Here is a 19,180-nt window from a genome sequence, read left to right as displayed (position 1 = left end):
CTTCAGGTTAAGAACAGTTTCAGGTTAAGAACGAACCTCCGGAATGAATTAAAGACTTAACCCGAGGTACCACTGTAGCTTGGTTCTGGAAATAGGAGCCAGCTTCTAGGGGCACTGCCATTCAAGTGGTGTGCATGTCCCAAAGTCATGTGATGATTATGCAGGGTGAGGCTAACCTGGGACCCCCCACTATTTTATTCAAGTTGGCACCGCTGGTTCTGCAACAGGACAGGTGGGTGCCCTGCCACCCCCAACATCCATGGTCGTGGGTTCGAGTCCCACACTGGGTTGGACTAAGTGACCCTCGTGGTCCTTTCCAACTCTACAATTCCTCCTCCTCGCGTGGTGGTGGCTTCTTTCTCTGGTGGAGAGGAGGATCTGGGGCCACTGGGCGCCATCCCCATTCTCTGCGCCATCCAAAGCGCGCGGGGGGCGGCGTGACGCAGCGAGGAGGAGAAGGAGGAGGAGGATTGGGCCCAAGGGGAGGGGAAGGCGAAGGAAATTCGGGACACCCATCCCCATGCCACCGATGCCTCCCAGCCCACCTGGCGCCGGCCCTCTCCCCGCCTGTAGCGGGAGGCGCCGTGCGCGCGTGTCGCCCTCCTCTCCGGCTGCTCGGTGTGCGCCGGTGGATGCTCGCGGGGAACAGCTGTTGCTGGGCGACTGCAAGGCTGCAGCGCCAGCGAGCAAGAAGGAACCTGCTCGCACCGTTTCGCCCCGATCTCCTCGCTGCCGGGCGCCACCACCGCCTATTCTTCTTCCTCCTCCTCCTTCCCACCATCCCCGACCCCTCCCGGGTCACGCCCTCTCTGCGCACCGGCGACGCGGGGCGGACAACTCCAAACCCCCGAGAATCATCACCAAAATAAGCTCGGGGGGGAGGGTGGCCAGAGCATCCCGCTCCAATCACGCCATGAAGGGAGAGGCAGGCGGTAGGTTGCCAGCGGCGCTCGGGTTGCTTCTCTGTATGGTATGATGCTGCTTCTTTCCCCTCCCCCTTTTATCAATAATGCTACCGATAATAATTATACCGTGTGGCGGCGGCGGCGGCGGCTGCTCCTTTCCGGCTGACGGGCTGTGCAGTTCTTGGCGGGTGCGGGGAAAGCAGGAGAAGCAAGGCTGGCGCAGCTGCAACGGAGGAGGGAGAAGGAGGAGGCCTCCTGGGCTTGTTTTCGGTCCGGGCTTCACCTGGGCGCGGGAAGGAGGCAGCTGCTCTGCACCTTCCGGTGAGGAGGGGATGGCTGGGGAGGTGAGGAAGAGGCCTTTGTCGCCCTCAGAGGAAAAGGAGCCCAGAACTGGCTGGAAACCTTTGCCCTTCCAAGGGGGTGGGAGGAAAGGCTTGCAAAGCCACATTGGCAGCATAAGGAAAGGGTGTGGGGGGAGAAAGAGCCCACTGCCCCCCCTTTTTTTGCACAGGTGCCCTCCTCCCAAAAGATAGGCCTGGTCTGTTTCTGTAGGCTTTCCTGGGCCTTCTTGCCTCTCCAACAGTCTTCTAAGATGGCCTTTGGCATCATTGGTGATGTCAGCCAAAGAACTGGGGGAAGCAGTTGACCGCTCTGGGGGGCAAGCATGTAAAACTACGAACCGTTGTTGGGCCCATACGGTATTCTAACTCAATAAGAAGGTAGGCCCCCCCATACATGATATGAGGCACTCAACACATTGGGTCTCAGCCCCCAGCTCAATTATGTGACCATTAAAAAAAAATTAAGTAGGTGTGCGCAAGTACAGTGGTACCTTGGGTTGCATACGCTTCAGGTTACACACTCCACTAAGCCAGAAATAGTGCCTCAGGTTAATAACTTTGCTTCAGGATGAGAACAGAAATCATGTTCCAGCGGCACAGCAGCAACAGGAGGCCCCATTAGCTAAAGTGGTGCTTCAGGTTAAGAACGGACCTTCGGAACGAATTAAGTACTTAACCTGAGGTACCACTGTATATAATCTTTTGAGGGGAAATAAAATTGCAAAAAATAAAATGAAAGTTAGGTTTTCTAAATATTGGGGGGACAGGGTTAGTTAAACTAACGTAGGTAAACAGGTTAAATACTGAGACGGTAACACAAGTCAAAGGTTAAAGGCTGATATGCCAAGGCAATACCTGAATAGGCTGTCCCCCATTTTTTTAAAAAAGCTCTGTAGGTTATATCCCCAGATGCCACCCTTGTTAGGGAGCCCCAGAAGAGAGAGAGCCATAGGGACCTAAAGCTCTTGAACGAAGTATCCCCAGTATCGGTTCTCCACCCCCAATTAAAAATTCCAAACTTCCTTGAGTTAAGCATGAGGAGAATCTGTGCCCTAAGAGCATTTTCATGCAAGGCTTAAATACCTGTGAGCTTCTTCCCTATTATTTTTACACAAAGTTCAATATTAACCCAGTTGGGGGGGGGGGTTGGGATCAGAAAAACCCAGTTCCAAATGTATATTCTAATCAACGTGTGGTGCGTTTGGTTTGCATTTCAGACATGGTGTTAAGCCTTCTGTTTAAAAACACCCTGTAGGTACATGTGTCCAACTTCAAATTAATATTAATTTTATACCAGTTTTAGTGTCAGAACTTTTTCCCAAAACAAAACAAAAAAAAACCCTGGAAATTTGTGGTTTGGGGAGAATGCTGAGAGCAGAGATTCCTAGACCTTCCCGCAGAACTGAAGTTCCCATGGTTCCCTAGAGAAAGGGAATGGTTTTTACTCCTAGGGTTCCCCTAGCCTTGTCTGACAGTCACGTAGGCCCTGTTCACATGCATATTCATCACTATGTTCTTATGTGTCAACTAGCCTTATGAGGAATTGTTGATGGAATTGGGTATCTTTAGCTTGGTAAAGAGGAGATTTGATAGCTATCTTCAAATATCTAAAGGGCTGACACATGGAAGATGAAACAAGCTTGTTTCCTCCTCCTGAGGCTAGGATCTGAACCAATGCATTCAAGTTAAAAGAACATCAGCAATAAGCTGTTTGACAGTGGAACAGACTCCCACAAGAGGTGGTGGACTCTCTCCTTTTTTGGAGTCTTTTAAGCAGAGGTTTGATGGTTATCTGTCATGGTTGTTTTATTTGAGATTCCTGCAAATTCAGGGGGTTGGACTTGAGGTCCCTTCTGACTCTACAATGATATGATTCTATGATTCTAATCACTACACTGCAGTCAGCTTTACTGTGCTCTCTCTGTGGAGACCTAGTCCAAAGTGTTTACATACGACCCCATGGTCTGTCCTTTCACAATGCAGTACTGCTTAGCCCTGCTATACTATTTTTAGTGTTCATTGACTGAGTGGAGTGCATTTCAGCAGGGTGTCTAAATTATTATACATGGGTTTCTTTGTTTTTTTAAAAAAAGAATCACAATACCATTATTATTATTATTATTATTATTATTATTATTATTATTATTATTATTATTATATTTATATGCCACCCATCTGATTGCTTTGCCCCAGCCACTCTGGGCGGCTTCCAGCAAAATATAAAAATGCAATAAAACTTTAAACATTAAAAACTTCCTTATATAGGACTGCCTCTTCCCTTTGCGCTTCAACCTTTATATGCTACATTCAAGCTATGCAGAGTCAGAAACCCAAGCCATGTAACTGTGTATGTGCTTATTTCAGGTTTTCTGGTAGAGAGAATTGAGTTAGGTTGCCATATGGTCCTCCACTCCTCAGCAGTATTCTCGTTGGGTTAAAATGAGATTTGCACAAGGACCCAAAGGCAGCACATGCCCTTTTGGTATAATTAGCTTTTATTTGCTCATTACCTTATTGCTATCTTCAGAATTGTTCAGTTATAAAATATTCTTATTCAAAAAACAACAACCATGGTTGCTGATTAGGGGTAGTTCTGGATATGTACCTACTATCTTCCTATCAATTTTATTTCCCCTTCCTTCCTTCCTTTCTCTCCTGCCCCCCACTCCCCAGTTTGTTTTTTAAGCTGCCATGGGAACTGACTGCTAGCAGCAAATTGTCACATCCTTTCCTGCAGAGTCAAAAGTTGCAAAACACAATTTTCACATGATGCAGAAACAATCTGAATAGGATCTTGGTAAAAGCAGAAGAATAGAATTGTAGAGTTGGAAGGGACCCTGAGGATCATCTAGTCCAGGCACATCCAACAGGTAGATCACTGGATGTCTCTGGTAGATCACTGGTAGATCGCTGGCTTGCCTCAAAGAAGCTCAACAAGTTTGACCTGAACCCCTAAAAAATGGACTTTCCTCCTGCCCCCAAAAAGCTCGCCAACTTCGATCTGAACCGCAAGAAAACGGGGCTTTCCTCCTCTCTAAAAAAGCTGATCAACTTTGACCTGAACCCCCCAAAAATGGGGTAGATCACTGCAAGTTGTTAACTCTGTAAGTAGATTGCAGTCTCTTGGGAGTTGGCCACCTCTGATCTAGTCCAACCCCCTGAAATGCAGGAATATGCAGCTGTCCCATACTGGGATTGAACCTGCAACCTTGGCATTATTAGCACCAGCTGAGCTATCCATGCAGAAATCCTTACTGAAGCCACTAGATCTTGGTTGTGAAAACCAAGCCGTGGGGTGGGGAGTTGAATTGGGAATTTCTTCATCCATACCCTTCAACATTTCTCTGATGAAAATAGGGATGTCCTAAGAAAAAGCGGGACATTCTGGGATGAAACGAGAAACCAGGACGGCTTCTGTAAATCCGGGACTGTCCCTGGAAATTGGGACACTTGGAAGTTCTGCTTGTCTAAACCAGGGATTTAGCTCAGAGAGCAATGTGGAACTGTGTCTCCTGTTTTGGAAACCCTTTCAGGCACATACTGTCTTGGGGTTCATGTGAGCATGCTGCTCTACCCTTTGCCCAGGTATTGTGTTTTATCATTCCTCCTCTCTCAAGTTCTCAGTTCTTCAGCAGATGCTTAGGCTCAATTGGCTGCTGAGCATGCTCAGATGAAATATACTCAGAGTCGAGAGTGGATTTCACGCTCTTTATTCAGCTCATAGTGGTGAGGAGGAATGAATGTTTCCCCAAAGTATCTGCTTTATATAAGTTATTTACACAATGGGCTGCACATGATTGGCTAATTCCGGAATTCTCTTGTAGGCCAATCAGGTTGTGGATTCACTTCTATCTGGAGCTGGATTGGGTGGCTCCTGCAGACCAATCATACTGCTGCATTGTTCTAGGGCCAATCAGACTGCTGCATTCTGAATCCTATTGTTCTGGGACCAATCAGACTGCTGCATTTTGGATCCTATTGTTCTAGGACCAATCAGACTGCTGCATTTTGGATCCTATTCAACTCAATACATAACATCAGGGTTCCCTTGTCCCTGAGGGTTCTTTTGTGCTTCTCCAAAGCCTGGCGTCCCCCCAAGCCTGTTGATAAGGACTGGCACTCAGAGAACCAAAGTTGCAATCCTAACCCCACTCACTTCAAAGTAAGCTCCACTGAATTCAGTAAGACTGAAGAGATGGTGAGAATGCCACTGTTGCCTGTTTGCACACACAGTGACAGGGCCTATAATTAAGGTATATCTTTGGTGGCCAAAAAAGAAATAAAAAAAAAGAGGTAGCTTTATCTGGAAGGAGAAAAAAACAGTATGGCTGATAATAATATGAAGAAAAGGGGGTGGCTCTCCCGCTTGAGTGGATAGAGCTAATATTTTTTGAAAGGAAGGCTGGGTGACATAGTTATTTGTGTTATTTCTAGTCATTGCCTTGGCCTTCTTCAGAGTGTGTCTTTCCTCTCAATGTGCTGACTTATATTGCTCTGATTTAAATTCCCAATGCATTTTTCCCCTTTTAAAAGCTTTGGAAAAAAGAATTTTTTATTGGGGGGGGGGCGGTCAGGTATTTTTCTTTGTCATCGTCTTCTCTTGCTTCTAAAAATAAGCTGAAAGAGTGATATTCTGATTTGCACATTAACAAAAATGAGGCTGCATTCCTACATATTAAGCAATGGCAGTGTGCCCAAATTAATGTTTATTTCTGATTCTTGCTGTGCAGAGAAAATGCCTCTGCTGACAGAGAAAGCAAATGGGCATGGCCTTTTTATAGTCCCCCTCCCCACTTTTTTTTTTTTTTTTAAGTATGCATGTTCTAGCTTCATGCATTCTTAATACAGAAGTTGATTCTGGAAAAAGGGACCCCAAAGGCATATTGCAAAATAGCCCACACATACATTTTCTATTTACCTTTCATAGATAGTATAATGTTGCAGTGATTATTTGAAATTTAGAGACCATAAGTGCTAAAATGTGAATGTGGACAGTTCCAGACAACTTTTCCAAATGTTAGAAAATGCAGGGAAATCTGGGGTTGTTGACCACCTAAATGTGATTTGTAGCATTTATTTGTTATGCCCAAAAATAAGAAAGTGACCCTTAAGAGTATTTTTATGCCATTCTTCAAAACACATTCTACAGCCGCTTGCAATAAGATATTAAATGCAATAATACAAAAACATAAATCTATATAAAAAACAATACAGCAACAAATGAAAGAACAACACCTATGTTTTTGTGGTGCTCATGGAACTCCTCAGAGATATTAATAAGCCCCTTTAAGTTTCACAAATAAAGTATAGAAGATTGCATCCAACTGAGTCTTAGACTCATGGGAACTAATTGACCTGGGATAGTTCGTTGTTACTGTTTATTAGATTTGTACCTCACATCTTCCTCAAAAGGAGCTCAGAGTAGCTGAGATAGTCACGACTCAGTTGAGATTGTTACAACTGATTTAAGTCTTGTGTCAGGGAACTGCCATCAGAACAGGGGCGGGAAACAGAGGGGCAGTTGTCAGGGGGCCTCCGAAAATCTTGCAAAGCAGTTCCGCTTCCCGTGATGAGGAAAACCCCACCTCCAGTGGGGAAGACGTGAAAGGACCAGAGGATGCTGGTGGGAGCATCGGAGCATCAGCACCACTTCTGGCAAAGCCGGCCAGGAGGGAAACACGCCCCCTCCGTCCCCCACCCTGCGCAGAAGTCTAAAGCGCAAAGAGGGAAGGAAGAGGCTGAGCGTAACGAGGCTTTTATGCTGGAGGAGGTCTAGGAAACAGGCACCCTTCTGCTAGCGATTGAGGCAGACATGAACTTTTGGGTTCTGCACTGTAAATAAAGGTAAAGGAACCCCTGACCATTAGGTCCAGTTGTGACCGACTCTGGGGTTGCGGCACTCATCTCGCTTTACTGGCCGAGGGAGCCGGCATACAGCTTCCAGGTCATGTGGCCAGCGTGACAAAGCCACTTCTGGTGAACCAGAGCAGTGCACGGAAACGCCGTTTACCTTCCCGGCGGAGTGGTACCTATTTATCTACTTGCACTTTGACGTGCTTTCGAACTGCTAGGTTGGCAGAAGCTGGGACCGAGCAGCGGGAGCTCACCCGGTCGTGGGGATTCAAACCGCCAACCTTCTGATCACCAAGCCCTAGGTTCTGTGGTTTAATCCACAGCGCCACCCGCGTCCCTTGTGCACTGTAAATAGTTTGCACCAAAATAAAACCTGTAAAAGACAGGTCCTGCCTGGTTACTCGTGAGCAACCACCCTTGCCATCTGACATCTTGAATTCAACCTGAGGTTGTAGTTTTGCCCTTTCCATTCTAATCACAAGCTGTGACCAATAATAACCAAGAAAGCACTGCCAGAGGGTTCTTCTTTTGCAGCAAGGAGCAGAAATGTGAGGTTCCAGGGAGGGGCTCTGCCGGCCCAGGATCTATTGAATCACAAGTGGACCCCGCTACTGTCACACAATTCCTTTGGGCCCAATTGGGGCCTGCCCCCTCACCTTCTGCCCCAGCTGACACACTCAGCAATGGTTTGGATGTGCTCCTGTTGTTCCATTAAGCCCCAGTGGATTTCACCCATATAGGTGAACAACTATATCCTCTCACTGTGTGGATTTCACCCATATAGGTGAACAACTATATCCTCTCACTGTGTGCAAGTATCTATTCAGCACTCTTTTCCTGATTGAGAACCAGAATCTCACAGCTTTGCCAGTTTTTCCTTTATTTTTAAAGAAAACATGTTGGGAGTGTTATGTTTTCTGGTGATACAAAAGAGCAAACGTATTCTGCCAGAATGTGAAAAAAGTATCTTTCTGCAATGTTGCAGAAAAAAGTATCTTGACCTTCAAATTAATATGTAAACCAAGTGTATCTATCTTTCCTCTTACAAAATGCTTGGCAGGGTGTAGCTCTCATCTTATGTCTGAGTGCATATAGAAACGTGGGTAAGCATTTGACTGATTATGTCTCAGGGGTGTGAAAAAGGAAAATGAATGTAGGAGAATAGAATAATGGGCAAAAATCTAAAATTAGCACCTTTGATTTGTTAGGTTTGTCTCTTAAAAAAACAAAAAAACCTATTATATTGTGGTTTTGCTTCAGTAAACATATGAGAAAAAAGTATTCAACCATGTTGAAAAGATGATCCTTGCTAATTTAATAAAGGACATCACATTATATTAATAAATCCATGACTGTGTGCTGACCTGCTATGCTTTTTTTAAAAAAAAGATATACACAGCATTCATTCTAAATGTAAGCTACAGATGGAGAATTGGCTTTAACTAGATTTGCTTATCTCCCCCAGAAACTAGAAATGTAGGGTTTTTGTTTTTATTTTTAATTGCCCTTTGTAAAAATAAAATATTATTTATTGATTTTTCACACAAAAAATACTACACACACACACACACACACACACACACACATATAAATGTATTTAAATTTTCAGATTTACAAACAAGCATCAAGCAAACAAAACAATTTCCTTAAGTTCCCTTTGACTTCCCTCCTCCCCTTTTGTGGGTCCTTATGTTAACTTATTCTCCTGCATCTTCCCTGTTAGTCCAATTCTATTAAATCTCTGATAAAACCATAGTCCAACTTTTAACTACAAGCGTCATTCCAACCCTACTAATAATTTTAATTTGCTAATAATTTTAATTTACAGTGGTGGTTTTTTGGGGGAAATTGTATATTTTCCCCATTCCACATTGAGATTTTGGTCTTCCTGATTCCTAATTCTTCTGGTCAGTTTTGCCATTTCTGCACAGCCCATCAGTTTAATCTGCCATTCTTCTCTGGTAGGGACTACACCCTCTTTCCATCTCTGGGCTAGTAGCGTCCGGGCAGCAGTAGTTGCATACATGAAAAGTCTCATCTGGTCACTTGGAATTTCGACACCTACAATTCCTAAAAGAAAAGCTTCTGTTTTTTTAAGAAAAGCTTATTTTAAACATTTTTTTTCAATTCAAATTTTAACATAGATCATAAATTACTTTATCCATTGACTTCTCACCCTCCCCTTCCATGGTTTCCATATACATCCTTGAATGCTGCATATTTCACACAAACTATTCAATACATCCAATACATATACTATTCAATGCATTTTAAGTTACTTGTCTTAATAATTAACACTGTTGCTCATATTTGTAAGTGGTCTGGGTCTTTTGATTATATCAAGAACCCATTTGAACTTTTCAGCAATTGAGATGTACTAAGCAATTCCTAATTTCTTGGAGGCTAGATTAAGGGAACAGGAGGAAAGTGAGGTGAAGCTGACCAGAACTTCCTGTCTAGTTTGGGCAGAGCATTAATTTATTCTTTAAGATGGTCAAGCGGCTTTTATTTGTTTCTTGACATGATAATGTTCTTTTCTTTTGTAGGGAATTTCACAGTTTTAGATAACCAAAGCTAATTTAAGTATGCTTAAAAGGAAACAGAGCTCAAGGGTAGAGGCCCAGCCAGTGACAGACTTTGGTCCCGATGAATCCCTGTCAGACAACGCTGATATCCTGTGGATTAACAAACCAGTAAGTTTTTTAAAAACATTTTAAAGTTTCAACCCTTTATATAAGAGCCTGATTAAGCCACAGTCCTGTTAATTCCCATTGACTTTAATACAAGAGATTAAAATATGTGCTCGTTGAATTCAAGGGGTTGCTAAATTGCTTTCACCAGAATGTGTGTGTCTGTCTTACAGATACTTGAAAATTTTCTGTGACATAAATTTGACTGCCTTTGGACTTAAAGGATTCCAGAGTCTTGAATGGATAAATGAGTGAACGTATGAAAAATTGTGGGAAAGGAGTGTGACGGGGAATTAGGCCATGTCCCGGTTGACCCTGCTTTTCTTCTCCATAGAACGTTGATAAGGAAATCTGGCCATAGCTGTCAACTTTTCCCTTTTCTTGCGAGGAATCCTATTCGGAATAAGGGAATTTCCCTTAAAGAAAGGGAAAGGTTGACAGCTACGTGGGGTGGCATATGTTTCAGTAGATATGTACAGACTTGCCCTGTTAGAAACAGATTTTATTAAATATGAGGTAAAGCAGTTATCAAATGCTGAAGTTAGAAATGTCCAGAATGTCGCTGAATGTCGCTGTGTTCACTGTCAGTCCTTCTAGACCCAATGAAAACAATGGCTATGACTAATGTAAGCACATTCATTTCAGTGAATCTACTCTTGAGTATATCTTAGCTGGATGCCTTAAGGCAGGTTTCCTCAAACTCAGCCCTTCAGATGTTTTGAGACTACAATTCCCATCATCCCTGACCACTGGTCCTGCTAGCTAGGGATCATGGGAGTTGTAGGTCAAAAACATCTGGAGGGCCAAGTTTGAGGAAGCCTGCCGTAAGGTATGGATACCGTAAGCCTTCCTGAAAAAAACTAAAAAAATTCCTTCCAGTAGCACCTTAAAGACCAACTAAGTTAGTTCTTGGTATGAGCTTTCGTGTGCATGCACACTTCTTCAGATAACGAAAGCTCATACAAAGAACTAACTTAGTTGGTCTTTAAGGTGCTACTGGAAGGAATTTTTTTATTTTGACTATGGCAGACCAACATGGCTACCTATCTGTAATTGAAAAAAACTGGCAGGAATGTGAGACAATAACAGATAAAGTATAGACTCTAAAAGTTACACATGTTTTCTTTGTTTGAAAATAGTTTCTAATCTCCAGCAGCGATGGTGGTAAGGCAGGCAGAAAGAAATGGTACAGCACAGAGCAAGGAGAATCTGAATTATTCGCACAGCTGATTTAATTGCAAAAGAGAAATAAACCGCATTCTTCTCTCCCTCTCTGAGTGGAAAAGTTTGCTCCAAGCTGTAGGTCATGAGATCTCATTAAAAAGAATAGTTAAATGTCATATATTTGTACTGTTAAAGAAGGTGATGAAAGCCTTGTTACTGCTTCTTGTTTTTCAGTGGGTGCACTCTTTACTACGCATCTGTGCCATCATCAGTGTTATTTCGGTCTGCATGAACACCCCAAAGACCTTTGAACATTATCCTCCTCTTCAATATGTGACCTTTGCTCTAGATACACTACTGATGTTTCTCTACACAGCAGAGATGATAGCAAAGATGCACATCCGTGGCATAGTCAAGGTGAGCTTTTCAAACACTTTTTAACGTGTGTGTTTTTTATTTTTATTTTAAAAAAAGACGAGAAATAGTACATTAGGTCCTGATCCTAAACAAATTAGCTGGAAGAAAGCATCACGGATCTGAGGGAAGCCTATGTTGGATCACGTTGGGCAATATCTTACTAAGTAATACCCGGAATAGACCCATTAAAATCAATGGAAAGAAGACCAAGGAGGAGTGGCAGACTAAATTAATGGACTATGCCGAAATGGCAAAACATACTGGAGCAATAAGAGAACCAGAAGAAAGAAATTTCATCAAGGAATGGGGAAAATTTGTGGAATATTTGAAAAGCTTTTGTATACAGTTAAATACATTAGTAGGATTAACATAAAACAAGCAGTTAAATTTCTAAAACTGAAAACTGAGCAATTATATTAACAATTAGTTAAGTTCTTTGACTTCGGTGGGTCTCCTCTGAGAATGACTAAGATTCGATGTCGTCCTATAAACTCCAGTCCTGAGCATGTTTATTTGACAAAAGCCCCATTGATTAAATAATAAAAGTTTAGGATCAGGATATTAGGCCATTCTATTATTTTACTGTGTTTTACCATTCCCCCTCCCATCATTTTATGTGTGTGTGTGTTTCATGTTGGTGTTTATAAAAGAGGGACTGTGTGTGTGTGCATAAGAAGTCAAATAAAAAGATTGGATAATATGCCAACTTTCAGTCAGAATATTGTACATTAATCTTTTGAGACACTGTTTAAAAGGTTACTGAATATATAGATCAACAAAAAGGCCTTGTAGTACCTTAGTCTACGACAACAAACCCCACAGTTTGGGCTGTAGTCTTTCAGTTCTTTGGAAAGCCTTCACTTGAAATCCATCTGGCACCAACATTGATTGATTTGGGTGGCAGCCAGCACTGTGGTCTAAACCACTGAGCCTAGGGCTTGCCAATCGGAAGGTCAGCGGTTCGAATCACCGTGACAGGGTGAGCTCCCATTGCTCGGTCCCAGCTCCTGCCAACCTAGCAGTTTGAAAGCACGTCAAAGTGCAAGTAGATAAATAGGTACCACTCCGGCGAGAAGGTAAAAGGCGTTTCTGTGCACTGCTCTGGTTTTGCCAGAAGCGGCTTAGTCATGCTGGCCACATGACCCGGAAAAACTGTCTGCGGACAAACATTGGCTCCCTTGGCCAATAAGGCAAGATGAGCACCGCAACTCCAGAGTCGTTCGTGACTGGACTTAACTGTCAAGGGTCCTTTACCTTTACCTATTAAAAACCTATCTCTTTAGCTAGGCTTTTAATTATGTGGATTCTTAATGTATTAGGCTTCTGACTTTCATAGTAAGGAGATGTAGTTGATGTTATGTTATGTTATGTTATGTTATGTTATGTTATGTTATGTTATGTTATGTTATGTTATGTTGTTATGTTCATATTGTTCTAATGCACTTGAATAATTGTTTCGCTAGTTTGATTTTATATTTGACGCATCCCACACTGGGATCACTTGAAGGGTGTGTTAAAAATAAAATTCAGTTAATAAGAGAAATGAATATATATTTAATTATCAGAGCTGCTTAAGCTTAGTACCCCCCCGCCCCCCAAAAAAGGTTCTGTATCACGATTACCCAAATTATGCGTCAAGAGAGTTTGATATTGCAGCCTTGATAAAATCCTGCACATTTAAGTAAATTTCTAGCTCGTATTTTTTTCTTTACCTGGACCGAGATGGCATGTTGTAGTGCTCTTGTGGTGGAGCTCCATACATGTGTTTGCAGGTGGTTCAAACTGGATACAGCAGACGGGTTAGCAGTCAGAGTATTGCCAAATTCAGGTTCTGAGTCATTTCTAAGAGGGAAATCCATGTGAATCTATTGGCCACACTAGCCCTCCCAAAGTGGACATCTTAAACAAGCTTTGGGAGATCACCAGTGGGCATAATAAAATTACTCATCCGGGTAGGATAGGCTTTCCAAAAGGAAACAAAAGGCTTTTAGCAGGTATCAAAAACAATACAGCAAAGGCGCTTGCCTGATATTACTAGCCAGGAAGTTCCAGAGCATGGGTGCTGCCACACTAAAAGATCAATTCCTTGCAAGTATAGACCAAATATTGCATGGAGCTTGTAAAAGTACAAATTCCATGGATCAAAGTGGGCATTTAGGGGGTAAGGCAATCCTTCAAATAAGATAGTGTCAAGCTGTTGAGGGTTAGGGTTAACAATAGTAGCCAATAGAATGGTATGAATCATTCATAAAAGTACTATTGACTAGTTCTACTTGTTCTTAAAAGGAGTCCATTCTGTCTTCTCTCTCTTAGCCAAACCACATTTTGCATTAAATGTGTGCTTTTTAAAAACTTTAAGTGAGAGTCATGGAGGGGAAATCAGGACTGAGACTGTGGCACACAGGAAGGGGGATTTAGATCAGCACCCCCCCCCCAGCAGTGGTCCAAATGAAATCTACTCCCAGCTGCTACTCTCCAATGCCAAACAGCTGCTTTGGGGGGGATAATTTTTGTCTGGATCATTTTGTGGAGGGAAAGGGTAAAAATGATTCATTTCCACTCATTGTAGACACAAACCTGGTTGTGATTACGTAGCTGTTATTTTAAGTTTTAAAAGCAAGCACGTATTGTGATGCTAGTTACGGTGTGCATATGAATTTTGGGGGGGAAGGTTGCATTTTTAGAACAATGCCAGTGGGAGCATCCTCTGCCCGCTAAGGCTATTTGAGCACGGAAGGCAATCTTCATTGGGGTCGTGGCTTGGGAGGAAAGAGTTGGACCTGCCTTGCCCATGTGCTTTGGTCAAAATGAAAACCAGCACCACCAGCTTAGAATTAAATTGGGGGGGGGGGGGGGGAACGACTCACTGAAGGTGCAAGCTATGCATTTGTGAGTTGCATGTCTGCTTGTGGGTGAGGAATAGAATTAGGCTAGGCCAATGTGTCAAAATCAAGATATTATTGAACTAATACAATATGTCTATCTTGCCATCTGTTCAGAATAGGAGCATCTTTTATTAATGGGTGTCTGCTTCCCTTGGCAAGCCTTGTATCCCAGCACTGTGCCTGGAATTCACAGGAGGTTCTGCCCCTGGGCTGTGGTCCTTCCCCTGTGTTGCACTTCTAGATAGCAGTAGTAGCCTGAAGCCCTTTTTGTCAACTCAACCCTGCAGTCTGAAATGGATCATAGAATTGTAGGGTTGGAAGGGACCACAAGGGTCATCTAGTCCAGCCCCCTGCAACGCAGGAATCTTTCGCCCAATGTGCGGTTTGAGCCCATGAGCCTGAGATTAAGGGTCTCATGCTCTACCACCTCAGTTCTTTGGTACCTTTTGTAATCCACTGGACCAGCGGTTTTCAACCTGTGGGTCCCCAGATGTTGTTGGACTACAACTCCCATCATCCCTGAGCTCTGACCTTGCTAGCTAGGGATGATGGAAGTTGTAGTCCAGCAACATCTGGGGACCCACAGGTTAAGAACCGCTGCACTAGACTAAGGCTGCCCAGAAGAGATTGTCTAGAGGCTTCGTATAAAATGTGGTATAAAATGTGATGGAAGCGTATTAGAAAGAGCTTTGCACTGGTTCTCCAAAATCTTCCAGCTGCTTTGTTGTTTTACTTTCACCTTTTATCCTTGCGGCAAATATTTTAATGACTTTTGCACATTCTGCTATCTCACTTCTCGTGAATTCAGGGTTTCATGTGCATGACTTCACCACAGCAGAATGTTCTGTAAGAACGATTTGTGAGATGGGTTTGCAGGTGCCTGCTCATCTAATCAATCAAGCGATATTGCGGCACTGCTTAAGTGCAGTTGCTGGGGCACACCAGAAACTCCGCAATAAGCCTGAAGTGCATGGGCATCGCTTTGCTTTTCCTGGAGGGGTCGATCCTTTGCACGTGCTCAAAAGGGATCAGTGTTCTGCATCCAAGTGAATGCATGTGAAACAACTGCAGGTTCCCATAGGGCCCTTCCCAAGGGCCCACCCCACCCATCTGGGGCAGAGAAAGGGGCAGCCAGAAGTCGTGGTGGGCGTGCCAGTTGAATAGCCTTTCCTGCTGAGGAGGCACTCCTCTGTTTTGTTAACTGGCAATAAGTGTGCTTGTGTGTGTTTTTAAGAAAGGTTGGCGCTGTGGGTTAAACCACAGAGCCTAGATTTTGCCGATCAGAAGGTCGGCAGTTCAAATCCCCACAACTGGGTGAGCTCCCATTGCTCGGTCCCCGCTCCTGCCAACCTAGCAGTTCAAAAGCACGTCAAAGTGCAAGTAGATAAATAGGTACCGCTCCGGTGGGAAGGTAAACGATGTTTCCGTGCGCTGCTCTGGTTCGCCAGAAGCGGCTTAGTCATGCTGGCCACATGATCCGGAAGTTGTACGTCAGCTCCCTCGGCCAATAAAGCAAAATGAGCACCACAACCCCAGAGTCGGTCATGACTGGACCTAATGGTCAGGGGTGCCTTTACCTTTACCTATCAACAAGCTTCCTAGATAAACTGGCAATACCACTCAATATTTTCACAGATGAAAATAGGGGCACTTTCTTTTGCATGAGTGGGTGGGACTAGAGGCAAAGCTTTGTTGTCTTGATGGGCGATGGTGGGCCAGCACAATCCACCCTCCAAACTAGACAGCAGGACCTAAAAGAACATGCCGAGCAGGATGGCTCTAGATGACAAAAGTAGTGAAGCAAGCCACCTGCTACACAGAAAGTCAAATACATAAAGCAGTATATGCATATACAGTGGTACCTTGGTTCTCAAACTTAATTCGTTCCGGAAGTCTATTCCAAAACCAAAGCGTTCCAAAACCAAGGCCCACTTTCCCATAGAAAGTAATTCAAAACGGATTAATCCGCTCCAGACTTTTAAAAACAACCCTTAAAACAGCAATTTAACATGAATTTTACTATCTAACAAGACCAGTGATCCATAAAATGAAAGCAATAATCAATGTACTGTACTATACAATAAATAAGACAGTATTGTAGATGATGAAAATTAAAATTATTATTTTTTCTTCCCTGCACTGATGATAGTCATTGTTTGGAGGGAGGGGGGCTTTTATCCATTTCCGCAGTCACACAATCAATCAATCAATCAATCAGTAGCCGAACTGGGCCCCACACAGTCACAAAAACAAATTAACCAAAAAAACCCTCAGAAACAAAAACCCAAAATAAATAGCAAAAACAAAAGCGCCAAACTTAAATCTGTTCCGAAAGTCCATTTGACTTCCGAAATGTTCGAAAACCAAGGTGCAGCTTCTGATTGGTGCAGGTATCCCAGAAATAATAGCTGACAGCTGCATTGTACATTCGGCTTCTGAAAAACCAGAACACTTACTTCTGGGTTTTTGGCGTTTGGGAACCAAGGTACTACTGCATACTGTTCTGCATTTATAGAGAGGACATTGGTCCCATTTTACAGCTGGGAAACAGAGAGCTGCAGCAACATGTCTCTAGTCTAAGAGCAGCTAGTATGTTTGTGGCCAGAGCACTTAAGTCAGAGTACCACAATAAATACATTTAGTGAGCATATGAGAATTGTATTCCCATAATCTCTGTACAATTACAGGCTTCTACTTCCCCATCAAAACTCTGCTCCAGCACATGCTGGCAGATACTTTCCAATATGGTGTCTGTGGCAAATGGATGATTAGTTTCGAGAGAAAACAGGCAATAAGAAGTTTTGTATTCCCTACTCCCTCCATGGATGCCTCACCTTAAGTTTGTGTCACAGGAACATTTCTCATGTTTTAGATTTCCAGTCTTTTCTACTGTACATCAGGGGTGAGAAATCTTTGTTTTGTTTTGTTTCGTTTCGTTTCTTCAACCTGAGGGCTTTATTCCCTTCTGGGAAGTTGCTTGAGTGCCATATGCCCCTCATGGGAAGGGCCAGATGTAAAAGTGGACAGTGCAACAAATTCAGTTTTCTTTCCTATGTATGAAAGGCAACTCTGTACACACACTGGCACACCCCTCTCTGTCCAGAAGAGGCTTTTTCATAGTTCAAGGACACATCCTAGACATGCAAAACCAATTGGACTCCAATGCGCTCTACATGGGGCTACCTTTGAATGTGACTTGGAAGCTACAACTAATCCAGAATGCAGCAGCTAGACTGGTGACTGGGAGTGGCTGCCGGGACCATATAACACCCGTCCTGTACTGGCTCCCAGCACATTTCCGAGCACAATTCAAGGTCTTGGTGCTGATCTTTAAAGCCCTAAGCAACCTTGGCCCTGTATACCCAAAGGAGCATCTCCACCCATATCTTTCAGCCTGGACACTGAGGTCCAGCTCTGAGGGCCTTCTGGCAGTTCTCTCACTGCGAGAAGTGAGGTTACAGGGAACCAGGCAGAGGGCCTTCTCGGTGGTGGTGCCCACCCTGTGGAATGCCCTCCCACCAGGTGTCAAGGAAATAAAAAACTACACAACTTTTAGAAGACACCTGAAAGCAGCACTGTATTGGGAAGTTTTTAATGTTATGGTTTTATATGTGTTAGAAGCCGCCCAGAGCCCCAGCCAGCTGGGCTTGAGATAGATAGATATATATGTGTGTGTGTGTGTGTGTGTGTGTGTGTGTGTGTGTGTATATATATATATATATATATATATATATATATATATATATATATGTTTTCGTAGATTTTCACGGGTACAGGAATGCAGGTTTTGGTGTCCTCGGGTGTCTTCCCGTGTAAAAGTTGGGGTGTCTAGGCGACGTTTCGACGAGGTCTCACTCGTCATCTTCAGGCTGGTGCTTTCGGCTTCTTGTTACTGGAACAGAGCGGGATCTCAGTGTTTGAGTTCCTATAAATACTGTAGAGGGGTGTGGTGTATTGCCTCAAAAGTTCTGGGCAGAGGGGAAGTTCCCAGGCTAGTGTTCTTTTCTTCTTTTGTTCCTTAATTACTTGAGGGATATCTTGAGTGATTACTTGAGTGATATTCTGAGTACCACTTAGGTGGGTCATTAGGTGTGGATTAGTTGCTAAAGCCTTCGTGTCTTGACCTCTTGAATTTGTGAAGAGTTTTTCTGGGAAGATGGCTGTACTGCACTTAGTTGTGCTTTGGCTTGGCTTCGTGTATAGGGGCGAGCTGTGGTTTTGTGCCCTGTGCCAGCCAGATCTGTGTAGGGATTGCAGGGGGGTGCAGCATCCGGAGGTGCCACTATGGTTTGGTTACTTGATGGTGTCTGTAATTTATCTGTGGAGAGGGTCTGGGTTTGGGTCTGGTGTGGTTGATTGGTGGTGGCGTTCTGTGTGCCTCTGGATCTGGTGTCGGTTTTTGTGGGGAGGGCTAATTTCCAGATGTCTGGCAGGCGGGACGTGTCGTCACGCTTGTTCATGTTGTGAGGGTGTTTCTCTATCTCGATGGCTTCCATGATTATTCTCTTGTGGTGATGTTCCATGTTAAAGAGCAATTTGGAATCTGCAAAATTAATTTCGTGTCCTGTTTCTTTCATGTGTTGGAAAAGAGAGGAAGATTTTTCTTCTTTTTTGACGGCATTCTTGTGTTCTGCGATACGTGCATTTATTCGTCTGTTTGTTTGTCCAATGTACGTGGCTGGGCAGACTTTGCAGGGTATTTCATAGACCCCTTGGTTTTCCAACTGGATTTTATCTTTGGGGTTTCTGAGGATATTGGCTATTTTTTGGTTGGTGCAAAAGGCTGTTTTGATATTGTGTTTATGGAGGATTTTGCTAATTTTATCTGTAGTGCCCTTGATATAAGGAAGGAGGGCCATGCCATTGTTTTCTTCTGTGTCTTGGTTTTTGGGGGGTGTTTCTTTTTGGATTAGCTTCGTAACCCT

At 43.5% G+C, this 19,180-nt stretch overlaps 1 protein-coding gene across 7 annotated transcripts in view; it reads left to right on the top strand.

Moving 5' to 3' along the window:
* Positions 1-525: 525 nt before the first annotated feature.
* Positions 526-19,180, top strand: part of NALCN (sodium leak channel, non-selective) — a 191,064-nt gene continuing 172,409 nt past the window's right edge. For all 7 annotated transcript variants that reach the window (XR_014525549.1, XM_083501008.1, XM_083501004.1 and 4 more), the window contains exons 1-3: positions 526-932; positions 9,646-9,792; positions 11,188-11,370. Coding sequence is in view for 5 of the 7 variants with exons in the window: in XM_083501004.1 (XP_083357130.1) it covers positions 9,685-9,792; positions 11,188-11,370 (291 nt within the window). In the remaining 2 variants the exon portion in view is untranslated. The remainder of the gene's footprint in view (positions 933-9,645; positions 9,793-11,187; positions 11,371-19,180) is intronic.

This window comes from Podarcis liolepis (genome assembly GCF_965112155.1).
Source record: "Podarcis liolepis genome assembly, chromosome: 4".
Classification (NCBI taxonomy): Eukaryota; Metazoa; Chordata; class Lepidosauria; order Squamata; family Lacertidae; genus Podarcis; species Podarcis liolepis.
The sequence above is the reverse complement of the archived record's forward strand: the minus strand, read 5'-3'. Positions and strand labels throughout refer to the sequence as shown.